This window comes from Nilaparvata lugens, chromosome 3 (assembly GCF_014356525.2).
Source record: "Nilaparvata lugens isolate BPH chromosome 3, ASM1435652v1, whole genome shotgun sequence".
Classification (NCBI taxonomy): domain Eukaryota; kingdom Metazoa; phylum Arthropoda; class Insecta; order Hemiptera; family Delphacidae; genus Nilaparvata; species Nilaparvata lugens.
The window spans coordinates 34,994,626-35,008,312 of record NC_052506.1 but is presented as its reverse complement, the minus strand read 5'-3'; the positions used below and the strand labels follow the sequence as shown (position 1 = coordinate 35,008,312).

General features: G+C 32.1%; 1 protein-coding gene across 1 annotated transcript; it reads left to right on the top strand.

Annotated features, from left to right (window-relative positions):
• Positions 1-245: 245 nt before the first annotated feature.
• Positions 246-8,288, top strand: LOC111063173 (mitochondrial ornithine transporter 1-like; the record flags this gene model as incomplete). The annotated part of the gene is given in 5 exon segments (XM_039423626.1): positions 246-679; positions 1,726-1,970; positions 2,912-3,058; positions 6,161-6,341; positions 8,136-8,288. Coding segments are annotated over 5 exon segments (796 nt in total), but the record flags the coding sequence as incomplete, so codon positions are not given.
• Between the last annotated feature and the right edge of the window lie 5,399 nt (positions 8,289-13,687).

Sequence of the window (13,687 nt, the reverse complement as noted above, 5' to 3'; positions counted from 1 at the left end):
TACCTAATGCAATCAAAATAATATACAAATTGAATTGAAAAATAAACTTATCTTCAATATCTAAACTTTAATATTTAAGCTTTATCTTTTAGTATCTAAACTTGTCTTTGATCTTGAGTGATTATGCGTTCTCTGCTTTGCGTCAATATCCACTATCCACGACATTTCAAAATAAGCGCTTCATATTCTTACGCATGCGCTGATTTATTTATGGACGTTACGCAAAGCCATTACGCATGCGCACTTGTTCTCGCTTTTTGATATTGCACTGTCGTTCTTGTAGCTTCAGCTTGTTCTTGTTGTGGGTTGTAGCGCGCGTGCGCGCGTGAAATGAACTGATAGTGTGAATGAGATAATTTTGTCACGTGAAACTATTTTCCATTAACTTAGTGAATTTAGTGTTGGATAACTACTGAGCCGTTAAACTAATGTTGTTATAACACTAGAATTTTATTACCAAGAAGAATGCTAATGTCAAAAACATCGCCTATAAAAGGCGGCTCTCATTTGATAGGTTATGAGTAGTAGCTCGAATCGCTGTATGCAGATCTATTCAAACTTGACTCTTTCTTTTGAAACTCAAATCAATCTCAGGATAGTTATGAGAGAATGGTACACTCCAAGAATTCCAATACAAGCCTGCTTGATGGTGTTATCGATTTTACCAGTGGATCTCTCGGTAAGTTGTTTATACATTTAGCACTGATAAACCCTTACAGGTTATGTTCTATTACTGTACCGGTTTTTGCTTTTATTATTGTCACAAGACTTGCAAATTTTTATACTGTATTGTATAAATAGCTTTAAGAATTGTCACTTCTTGTTAAAATGTTTTTTTCTAAAATCTTTCGTTTTAGTTTATAATAACATATAAATTTATAAAATAACGCGCAGTTAGGCCTATAGTCTATTATTATGGCTGGGTCTTTATTATTAGCCTATACCCGATACCGGTAGTCCTTGAACTTTGGTATTTTATAAATGTTGAACTACTTACTATTTTTGCAATCAATAAAATGAAGTATTAGACCTATGCCGTACCGTAATATTCTTGATTCTTATCGTTGTTTTGAACGGTCTCTTCTTAAAATATACTAGGCTACCTTTAAAAGCAAAGTCCAAGTTTTAAGTGTAAAGCCTAGGTACTTACCGTATGATTATTAAGGTCAATTCTCAGTTTTGGAAATATGTCAACGTTAACTTGAAAAACTTGAAGAGAAGCCAAATTTTTACAAGTTAGATAATCAATACAGAAAAATTCAATATTTTTTATTTAGCTGAATTACTCCTGTTATCAACTACTTCTTTCTAACTTAATCTCAGGTTTCTCAGAAACTTCAATTCTTTTAACAAGAAAAAATTTATTTTATTACCCATACTGGCTTAAAATTATCTTTAAAAAGGGATTTGAAACATAGGTCTATCTATATTTACAGTGTTTTGAAGACCAAAATTTAACAATATTTAAACTTATGACATCTTTATCTTATGAAGTTAGTCTTCAACTTATGATATCTTCATCTTATGACATCTTCAACTTATGATATCTTCAACTTACACATCTTTAACTTATAGTTAAAGGAATAGTTCATTTCAAACTAAGTTTTTCTTTTTATATATTTTTCAAAATTACCATCCACAGGATCATATTTGTTGTAATAGGCCTATATCAAAACTGTTTTTCATTTGTATTGAATACTTATATATTGAAAATATATATTTTAGGTGCAGTGGCATTGGTGTATGTCGGCCAACCCCTGGATACAGTGAAGGTGAAGATGCAAACGTTTCCTGAGCTGTACCGCGGCATGTGGCATTGCATGCGCAAAACACTGAGCACAGAGGGTGTGAGGCGAGGCCTGTATGCGGGCACTGTGCCTGCTTTGGCTGCCAACGTCGCCGAGAACTCTGTACTGTTTGCTGCTTATGGGGCCTGTCAAAAGGTCATTGCATTTGCTACTGACACTAAGGTGTGTAGACCCAATGCTTCCTAAAAAATCATAGTTGCCATTCACTAGAATCTAGTGACTAGACTATTAGAAATTATCGTTAGAAAAAATATTACAATAATTATATATTAAGAATATATATAAATATATTCTTATCCTTATTTTCTTTATCAATTTCAATCTAACTCTAATGGGCTCACATCATAAGCCTATGGGAAACAAATCTTGAAGTTATTCAGGTTATAAGATATGTATTTATAAAATAAATAGCCTACTGTACTCACATCATTACGGATAGTTCCTAACTTCTCTGAGTCTAATTTTGATTTCTATGGGTGTTTTCATTCATGAAAATTGTCAATTCCTCACCTACATCTAGTTTCCCATTTGCTGCTAAATTAAAAATATAAATAAATATATTATGTTTCTTGATAGTAGTTTTTTATCCAGTGTAATAACTTGGTAGAATTCATTTCTTACAACACAACTTTTTGATTTTCACAATAATTCAAATAGGAAGGAGAAAAGTAGAAGTTTGTGTGTATTTTGGCTTCCGATTGTTCCAATTTAATAGATAAATAATTTGAGGAAATCTACTGGCTATATAGCTCTGCGATTTTAATCGCAAGAGCCAACTTCCTAGATTTCTAAGTAAGTAAGGTAAGGTATGCAGTATGCGCTTTAAGAGTATTAATAAGTGGCTGATATGAGACTTATAGATCAAGGTAAAAATGTAAATTTCGTATAATATAATATTTTTAGAAATTCAGACGTCTTGTCAACGTATTGTATTCTTAGAAAAGTGTGGAAGTGTTCTTAATAAGCTACTCAGTAAGCTACTAAAGGAAATTGGCAACGCAAAAATTCAAGTTAACAAAGAAGCCATTTTCTTTAGAGATACTTTCAAAACTCACAAGTTTTTAAAATATATAATATTACGGTATTATAATATTATGTTTCAGGATGTTCAAGATTTGGGAGTGTTGTCGAATGCATCAGCAGGGTTTCTGGCTGCTTTCTTCTCTTCTTTCTCGCTTTGTCCCACTGAGCTAATCAAAATCAAAATGCAGGCAGCTAAAGAGCATGCTGCGCAGACTAAGACCGCTGTAGTAAGTGCAATTCTATGATGATTTGATGTCAAATCACTTGTTAAAACGTGAATGATGTAGTGCATAGAGAATTTTTCACTTCAATTAATTCAAATTCAAATTCATTTTATTTCCAGAACGTACATTTTACAATATATTCCCTGAAAATTACTCCCTCTAATATGGAACAAGTCCGTGTTTAGAGGAGGAGTCATTACAACAATAGACACAATACAAGAAAGAAAAAGTTGACTTTCTACTGCTGTAGTTTACAAGCATAAGCTATTTAAACATATTTACATACAACAATACTAACACATAAAACAATTGAAATAAAGATAATCTCAAATTCTTAGCCAATAATAATAGAAATAGATTCAATATACAAAAACTGATATCTTCTAATAATTGTATTTGTAGATTCAACTATGGTATTCTACCATCATTACAAGTAATTATTCTTCAAGAATAAATATTTACATGTAGGCTACTCATCGCACTTGAACCTAAGACCTGATCAGAATGTTTATTATTTGATTCAGTACACACGACAATTACACTGTTTAATTTAGAAACTGATTATATTGAGCGACGGCATTTCTAAGATGCCAGAGGTCAAATTGAAGTGACGTTCTCAATTCTACGTTGTTATGTTAGGCCTATCATTGAATTTAAATAATTATTGATGATATCATAACAGTTGAAGTTACGCAACAAATCAATTTCAATCTAGCAAAATGAGTGATAGCATGTCATGCAATCTTTCCCAGATACAGGGAAAATAGCAAAAGAGATAGTGAGCGTCATCAGATTACAAATCAATTACTTTGAAATCAAGCGTAAGATTTCATTTTCCTGTTACCAGTTACACTCTTTTGTTGTGATTGCAAATCCGATGAAATTTTATAACTGGAATAACAACTTACTGCCATTATTATTTTATGAAACTTGTAAGGTTTTGCTTGATAACGACTCAATTATAAACTTCTTGATTCATAGCTTTGAATTATTAAATGCAACCGTTATCACAATACTTTTCTGAAAAACTATCATTGACTCATAGTATTATTCATTCATAATTTTCTTGAACGAGCGTTGCGAAGTTCTTACTTTTGACTTACTAGAGCCCTAATTCGTTTTTTGCTGTTTGTATGTTCGATAAGAACTTTAGAGAGAATTGATCAATCAACTTCAAATTTTGAACACGAATTCTTCGAACCTTTTTACGGGTCAAGTTCGGTGGACAACAAAATTCACTCACTCTTTCATCCTTTTTCAGGATATAAAAATAACATTGAAAGTGCATAAGAAAAAAAAAATGTTTTGATTTATCATTTATCAGTCAGCAGAAATTATTTGCATGCTATTTATGTAATTTTCCCACTCATTTAAAGAAGCTGTAGCTATTATTTGGCAGTTTTCACACAGGCTTTATGCGCCGACACATGATTTCAGCTGAATATACACAACATTAATTTATAAGTTCTATATTAACTCGCTTCCGTTAACGTCTGTCTGCCTGTCTGTAACATACACGTAATTATACTACTTGTGATAGCAGTTGCTGTGACAATTTTTTTTTGTTCAAAGTGTTGAATTTGTGAGTAGAATCTAATATTAGTGTTCACTAACACTTGATTATTCAATGTATAGGTACCGTACTCATTCATTTCATTTTTGTATCATTTATTAGTACCTTCAAATGTTGAGACCATTGAGATATCGATGTGCGGGTTTCGCCATTAATTTTTCTTTGAAATTCTGTATCGGAATCATGTATCACATGACAACCTTCCCATTTGAAAAAATGAAGTTAGATTCAAAATGAAGCTGGATTTGAAAAGAGTTTTTTTTTCAATTGGAATAGGATTCCCATGGAACCTACTACAGTAATATCATACTTGTAATATATATATATATATATATATATATATATATATATATATATATATATATATATATATATTTAGCTGTTTCTATAATAATTCTTACCAACTCTGTATAATTACAAGTTGCGGATCTCAGAGATCAATACAACAGTTCATGAGCGAGTTCTTCAACCCAGGGGGTCTCTAGTTAATAACTAAATGCCCATTGTAGTTTTAATTAAAGAGGAGGCTAGGACTCGATTTTGGCTTTAGTGCCAATCGAAGAAGTTGTAATTAAAAAAGTATTATTCAAGAGAACTTTTCTACACATTATAAGAGTTTGACTTATTTTAATTGATGAAAATGCTGACCAAATAACTTATATCAGCGTATCTATCTAAAAAAAAATAGCTCATCTATCTATCTTATCTATAAAAATGAATGTCTGTGTGTTTGTTTGTTCCCTATAGACTTGAAAACTACTTGGCAGAACGGCATGAAACTTTGGGAATATGTTGTGTGAATATTGGGGATGGTTTCTGATCAAGAATTTTAAAAGGGGGGCTAATAATAATTATTATTTATCAATCCATTTTACATATCTATGTTTTCGAAATTGTCGGCCGAGCGGCTACCGAAGAACGGAAAGATGATCATGATTCAAGATCATGTTGTGATAATATGATTGAGCATCTAAAGTTACCAGCTGTAATAAACAGGTCACCCTGTGATAAATTGTGTACTGGTATTAAAACGGTGGTTTGTAGTTAAAGTGTAGTTGTTTGGTACCAGCTGTGGATGGTTTCTTAAAAGACCTATATAAATAATTGTTACCAGTCCCCTACCATTGAGAACAGGACAATGTTGGAGAAAAAATTATTCACCTCATGAAAGAGAGTTGTTCATATTGCATTCATTAATTTCTGAAGAATGACAGAATAATTTACAATTTTTTTGAATTTAGTTTAGCTGATATTCATCCTAAAATGGAAGATGGAAAGAATATGGAATTCTGTGTGATTTATCGTATATCGCATATTCCTGGACCATCTATTGACATCAACTATGAACGCATTAAATTCATCTTTGAAATGAGATACATTGATTTTTAGCGGTACGAAGTTCGCCAGGCCTGCTAGTATTTACTAAAATGGTTGCACTCCTTTTCTCAACATTCCAATGCTCTACATTAATGTAACATTCTCAATTAAATGATTCGACAATTACTTTCAACTTATATTGTTTCTTTTTTTAGGAGAGAGAAAGCGCTTTCAAAATAACGCACAAAATCTTGAAAACTGAAGGCATTATGGGAGTATTCAGAGGTATAGTGCCGACAATGGCCCGCGAAATGCCTGGGTATTTCTTTTTCTTCGGTGGATATGAAGCTACAAGAATCATGTTAACACCAGAGGGAAAGACGAAGGATGAATGTGGTAAATTATTGGCTTAATTCATTCCTAGTAGTTATGCTATGCTTTCATCACTAAAAATAGTTATTTGAAAATACGTATTTACCAGAATGGTTCAATTAGATGAGAATTTTTTTCTTGAAATTATTAGTTGATTATTTGCAATTAAAAGTCGTCATTAATTCTCATTTTGAAACTTCTTGTTCAAGTGCTGGTATGAAAGAAAGTAGTATTTCACATTTAAATTCTCTACACACAAATACAATGCATTCACTGTCTACTCTTTCCATTAAAAGAGTAATTACGATTGCAGATGCAATCGTAATTACTGCTTGTGAATTAACCGCCATAAAAAGGTAGACTGTTATATGATATCAATTAGCGTTATCTATGAAAAATTGCGAAAATTTGCTTGGCATTCCAAAATACACTTTTCATCATAATCAATATCATACGTCATTATTTTAAAATGTCAATGTCTTTTATTTGAAAATGATCTTTTCTATCGTAATATTTTATAGAACAAAGATAGTAGGTATAGGAAAAGATATAACTTTTAAAACATTCAAGTTTTCCACTGAACTATGCTCAAGATTTGCAATGAAATACTATTATACAACTTACATGGAACAAAAATTAATAATTTTATTACATTCATCGTATTTATTTATTTGCTGAAGAAAAAGCAAGTTACAAAGATGTTTTATAGCAATTTGTTTATTGTAAGTTTTCTAGCGCAACAGAACAGCTTTGAAATTGCCCAATATGCTGCATACTTCAGTATGTTAGTTGAATTGAAATAAACATTCAATCGAAGCTCTCTCGTAGGTGAATTAAAAATAGATTAATTGGGAACTAATTTAGTAAATAAATTGGAACAATTTCCACATTGAAACATTTTTTAAGGATCAATGGACTAACAGAAACAGTACAATTCGATTGGACAAGAAAATAATTTTCTCTATTGAAAATAGAGAATTTTCTCTTCTGTACCTGACCATTCTCCTACCAACCAGATTTAAGATATGATTACTATCTTATCAGTTATAAGATTGCAACATATAATTCCATTCGTCAACTAAGGACTCTATGCATCATCCACGTTAAACGCTAAACCACGATTTTACTCTTCTTGAAATAGTCGCATTTGTTTTAATCTGTCACATTCCTTGTTTAAACGATCAGTTTAAATTGAGATGGTGTATATGGACCTAAGAGCACTTATCTGCAGATTCAACTTTTTGCTGCAATAAGATTTTAGTAGAATTGGAATTTGGAATTATTTATAAAGTATGAAAAATATTCCAAAAATGTTAATAATTTCTGTGTAAACTTTTATTCTAACTACATTTTCATTCAGTTAGTTAGTTGTTCGGCCTCCTGCAAAACGCTGTGAATACTTCAAGCTGACATGTTATTAATATACTAATAAAATGTATTACTACATATAAGATATGAGGGCGTTCAATTAACTTATCGAAAATTAGTAATATTATTATTGGAAATCAACTGATAACATAATAACCGCATGATAGTATTATTTTATCATATAATTATAATTCCAGACAATATACCTAGAATACATTGTACTCTAGGTACATTGATTCCAACCTTTTTGGTTGAGCCTGTTGTTCCTCTCAATCGTTGCCATGATTTCTATGCTTTCATAAAAATACAATTGATACTTCAACTTATAATTTAGTAGATTATCAATTTTATCGATCAAGCACATTACAATATTGGAAAGAAGAGACAGGCTCTAGCACAAAACTTTTTCTCTTCCTATATTTTATTTCAGTGAATGATGTTCTATTTTAGGAGCCCTGCGGACAATGGCGGCTGGAGCGGTGGGTGGCGTCAGTTTCTGGACGGCGGTGTTTCCATTTGACGTGGTCAAGTCGCGCATCCAAGTCGGCCAAATGTCTGACGGCTCCATGTTCACCAACATGCTAACCATGTTCAGAAACGAAGGTATGAAGTAGGCCTCTTTGTCAATAGCAGCTGCGACGGACGGCTGCAATACCTGCTGCCACGTCTTCCGCAAACTTATCTCTGCTACAATTTAATGACAAATTAGTTGATATTGAACGCACACAACTAATTTCTTGTGTTAACCTCTTTTTTCTCGTAATTGAAAGTGCACTAGAGCGATCTGTCATTATTTTACTCATACAGATTATTTAATTCCTCTGCAACGAATATTTCAAGAACTTTAGCAGAATTTTGTTCAATTCCTTCAAACCCAAGAGTAGTTTGTTCGATAATATTATTGAATGATACCTGCACCATATATAGTGCAATCCTCGAATCCATGTTGTCTCTTTTCATTATTTTATATGTTATCCAGCTAGAATTACTAAATAATAGCAAAGACAAACAATTAAGCTTATCCTTTCTCTATGATAATAGAAAAATAAATAACTACGCCTATAACCTCCTATATCTACATTCCTTCAATTTTTTAATATAGGCTGTTGAGCCCATTCACCTATTCTTTTTTCTCCATTGTTTTTTCCATGTCTAACTATAGAGATGAAGAACAGATACCTTGAGTTATAATCAACACTAAAAACCCTCAAATAGAACACATTACATTCCATATCATTTGTCTATAATGCACATGACATGGTAGCTAATAAATCATAATTCATTTATTGATTCATTTATACTCAAAATATTATTCATTAAAATAATTGGAGTTGATATTTCGGATGGAAAATCTAATTTTAAATTGTATTTAGTTAGGATGTGATAAGACTTTGAATCATTTCCATTATACCTCTTTGGAGAGTCATCAATTTTAATTATAAATCTTTTTTATTCCACCTGTTATTGACGAAATAATTAGGAGCTGTATGACAGATCCGACGTATACCAACAAAAGGTACGTTTTCCTTTATGCGTAAATTTCCACAGTCGACGACGGCATGCATTGTTGACATTCATATTGTCCAAATTTCAAGTGTGCTAAAACAGCTGATCAAATAACTTTTCATTATATTTGTGTTTATTATTGAAGAATCTAACATTTATAATAATATCAACATATTGCCATTTAAAAGAATAAAAAAGTATAAACTCAACCTCCCTCATTAAAACATAATTGAACATAATCTTTCAGGTTATTTAGACAAATTGAAATCCATCCAATCTGAGATCCTCACCCTGTCGTGGTCGACGACGGCATAAACCCAGCTTTACTAGTAGTCCAGTCAATATAGACATAAAAAAGGGGGTGTGCTTGCAATTTATATATTATTTGGGAACATAGGAGAAGTCCAGAACCAATTTCTTCATGCAAAATTTTCTTGTGCTAGATACAGGTGGCCCAAAAACCTCGTATTTTCGGCTCATTTTTCAGTTTTGAGCTATTTCTGCCAAATCTCGTAATCGGACAGAAAAATTTGCTCTCGTCTTTTTTTAGATTATAAAATTCTGAATAAAATGAGATCATTCGGAACTCTCTATCTCCAATGAGTACTGAGTTATATTTTTTTTTAATGAGTAAAATTAAAAGAAAAAATCAATTCTGATGAATTTTAATTTTTTATCAATAATATCTTCCGATTGTTACCATTTAGTTAGATGTATAATTCAAAGTCTCTCTGGGCGTATTTTTGTGCTCTACAATCTGAGATCAGGTACAGCGCTCTATCTCATATAGATTCCCAGGTATAATGGGAAAAACACCTAATTTTCAACTTCAACCATCATCACCAACTACATAGTCTTCACATCGATATTTCGCACAATGTCATAAGTTCCTGAGATTATGTTCTATGAGAATCACCCATTAGATGCACTTCATTTCAGGATCAAAATCCTCAAGGATCAAAATTTCAAACACTTATAACTTCTGACACAATGCTCAGATTTCATCGTACTACACTTCATTCTTCTCAGTTCGTCAAGGCGGTGTAAAATCATGCATAATAAGTCAAATTCGGTCCAAAAATGGAAAATTTATTGCTGAGTTTACTTAAGCCCATTTTCCATTACACAAAAAATGGCCAATTACTATATTCAAAGCTATGTATCTCGGTAACCCCTTATTATAAAAAATCATTATTTGATCTTGAAATGTACAGTAGAATTTTCTCTTTCATCTGCTGTGAACGATTTATGGAAAAATATTTTCGTAGGATGAGATTTGATTGTTAGATATTGTAGAAATTGTAGATATTTTTATCATATTAACGGTTTTAGCAGTTCTATGTTAGGGAAAAGTGTTTCAATATGGATTTTAGGCAGCTGAGCTCGTAGAGGATGAATTTATCTACAATTTGGAATCAATCGAGAGTTTCTATGATGTATCAGACTTGTTTTAGAAACTCTTGATCAACAGTAAAACCACGGAAAAAATGTAAAAACTGAAATCGCCATTTTTGAAATCTTCTGTAACTTTCGAATGGTATTGGAATTGAAAAATATTTATTGGAGTGGGTAGAGGAGAACAATTTCACATCCTCGCTAGATTTGGAAATTTTATCAGAAGTATTTCAAAAGACATGCAGCTTTTTGAATATAGAAATTGGCCATTTTTTTGTGTATTGGAAAATGGGCTTAAGTAAACTCAGCAATAAATTTTCCATTTTTGGACAGAATTTGACTTATTATGCATGATTTTACACCGCCTTGACGAACTGAGAAGAATGAAGTGTAGTACGATGAAATCTGAGCATTGTGTCAGGAGTTATAAGTGTTTGAAATTTTGATCCTTGAGGTGTCCTTAAGCGCGCCTCTCCACTAGGAAATACTGAAATGAAGTGCATCTAACGGGTGATTCTCATAGAACATAATGTCATGAACTTATGTCATTGTGCAAAATATCGATGTGAAGACTACGTAGTTGGTGATGATGGTTGAAGCTGAAAATTAGGTGTTTTTCACAATACAAGGAGCATTGTTGTCAGGTGTACCTGGGAATCTATATGAGATAGAGCGCTGTACCTGATCTCAGATTGTAGAGCACAAAAATACGCCCAGAGGGATTTTAAATTATACATCTAAATGGTAACAATCTGAAGATATTGTTGATCAAAAACTAAAATTAATCAAAATTGATTTTTTCTTAAAATTTTACTCATTATTGAAAAATCATAACTCAGTACTCATTGAAGATAGAGAGTTCCTAATGATCTCATTTTAATCAGAATTTTATAATCTAAAAAAAAGGCGAGAGCAAATTTTTCTGAACGATTACGAGATTTAGCAGAAATAGCTCAAAACTGAAAAATGAGCCGAAAATACGAGGTTTTTGGGCCACCGTGTATCTAGCACAAGGAAATTTTGCAAGGAGAAATTGGTTCTGGAATTCTCCTATGTTCCCAAATAATATATTAAGAAATCAGAACTACAATATAAATTGTATGCACCAATGTATATAGTGACTGGACTATAGGATCAATGTCGGTTGACAGAACTATTATGCATAATTATAGATAAATGAATAATTTCTTATATAGGTAATGCAACAACTTTGAAAAATTATTGGATATACTTTTAGTATATCTAGGTATCTATTATATTGTTACCAAGTAAGTACTACAGTCCTCTAGTGCACTTCTTTTGGAGATAAATGAATGTATTATGCATTATGAATGTAACTCAATCAACTTTTATTCAAATGTATGATCAATAGTATTTCTGGCGTTTGTTGTTGTTGAAGCGTGTTCTCTTTCATTTTCACTATGTTAGAAAATATTACTAACATGTTTGATTGAAGCGTATTAATTTTGCTCTTGAATTTGGTGGATAGATTACTTTCTAATATAGCTTCTTATTCTCTAACTTGACATTAACCATAAACGCTATTTAATTTTGCCAGACACTTTGAAATAACTGTGCATTTCTTGCTTTGCATTTTTATTAATAAGTATAATTTTGTCTGTTTGTGAGCCACAACAGATAGCAGTTGAGGTAGCTTTTCGTGACCGGACGTTGTCACATAAAGCAAGTAAGTTCTCTCATATTTCATTTCATCTTCTACACTTTCGAAAATCATTGACTAGAACAGATGTTTTCAAACATAAAGGAATTGGTGAGTATAAATAGTAATCGTTTTCGTCAGTCAGTCCCGAAAATCATTCATTCAAAAGTCATGCCTAATGGACCAACATGGATCATATATTTAAATGGCAAATCTGCAAGACTCAATTGGATAATGAGATCATTAATTAATGATAAATTCATAAAACACTCGAAAATGGCATGAGTGCTGAAACTAGTAGGGTTCAAATAAAACTGTACAGAGGGTACCAGTGATTTCTATAATAATTAGATTCATTTAAATTTATCAACAATTTTATTACTCCAATGTGATGAAATAGTTAATTGATCGTATTTTTTCATTCCAATACCAATTTTATATCAATCTAGACAATAAATACCTAGTCCTATTGACAAATGACTGCATAAAAATATCTCTCATTCGGTAAGCTTTATTTTTTATTGGGGCACAGAATAATAAAATCAAGAGAAAGAGTAATGTTATTGTTATTATTCAACATTTTCAATTAATCATAAAATTCTCTCAACTTTCAACTAGATACACTTTAATGTATCGTCTTCATCTTCTTAAATCATTACCTAATGTTCTTCTTGATTACCTGTATCATATTTATACTTTTCATACTACTCATGATATCTTCAATCAGTATTTATATCTTGGAGACACATAGCAGGTCATTATTAAATTGAGTAAAATGAATTCATATGCTTTACATTTGGGCTTTCACAGTGGATTTTATTTCGGGCTCCATTCTCCTTGACATCATGTCACCAACACAATTACGTAAAACAGCGTCAAAATCATGTCAGAAAGAACACAATTATCACAAAAACATCATTCGTATTATAGCGACCGACGTATCCCATCCGAATCATTGTAAATAGGAACATCGTCCATCGAGTGTATGATGTGCATTGATTGATTTTACAAAGTAGTTTGGTGGACAGGATGCGCTGAATCGCTGTTAGAGCATGTAGATGTTCATGAGTTGGCCGAAATGGTTGACACTCAGTTGCAGCAGGAGATGTGGACAGCGCCACTCGAACTCATCGACAAAGTGTCCACCATGTACCTCGAGGGGAGGCTCAGGCGCGTCTTCACGCCAGAAGAACTATCTAGAAGTGAGTTGCGTTGGGAACTTCTATCGATTTATAATAATACGTATTGAGGCTACACTCTGTTCCACTCCGTAACAATATTTTGATACGGTATTGTTGAAAAGCGTATGACGAGAATATTATCAAAATTCTGAATCTGCTGTGTCCACTGTGATAGTCTTGAAAAGCGTACGAAGAGAATTTTTTAATTTATGAATCTGCTGTTTTTATGTTCCGAAGGAGTAAATATTTACTAGAGGTGT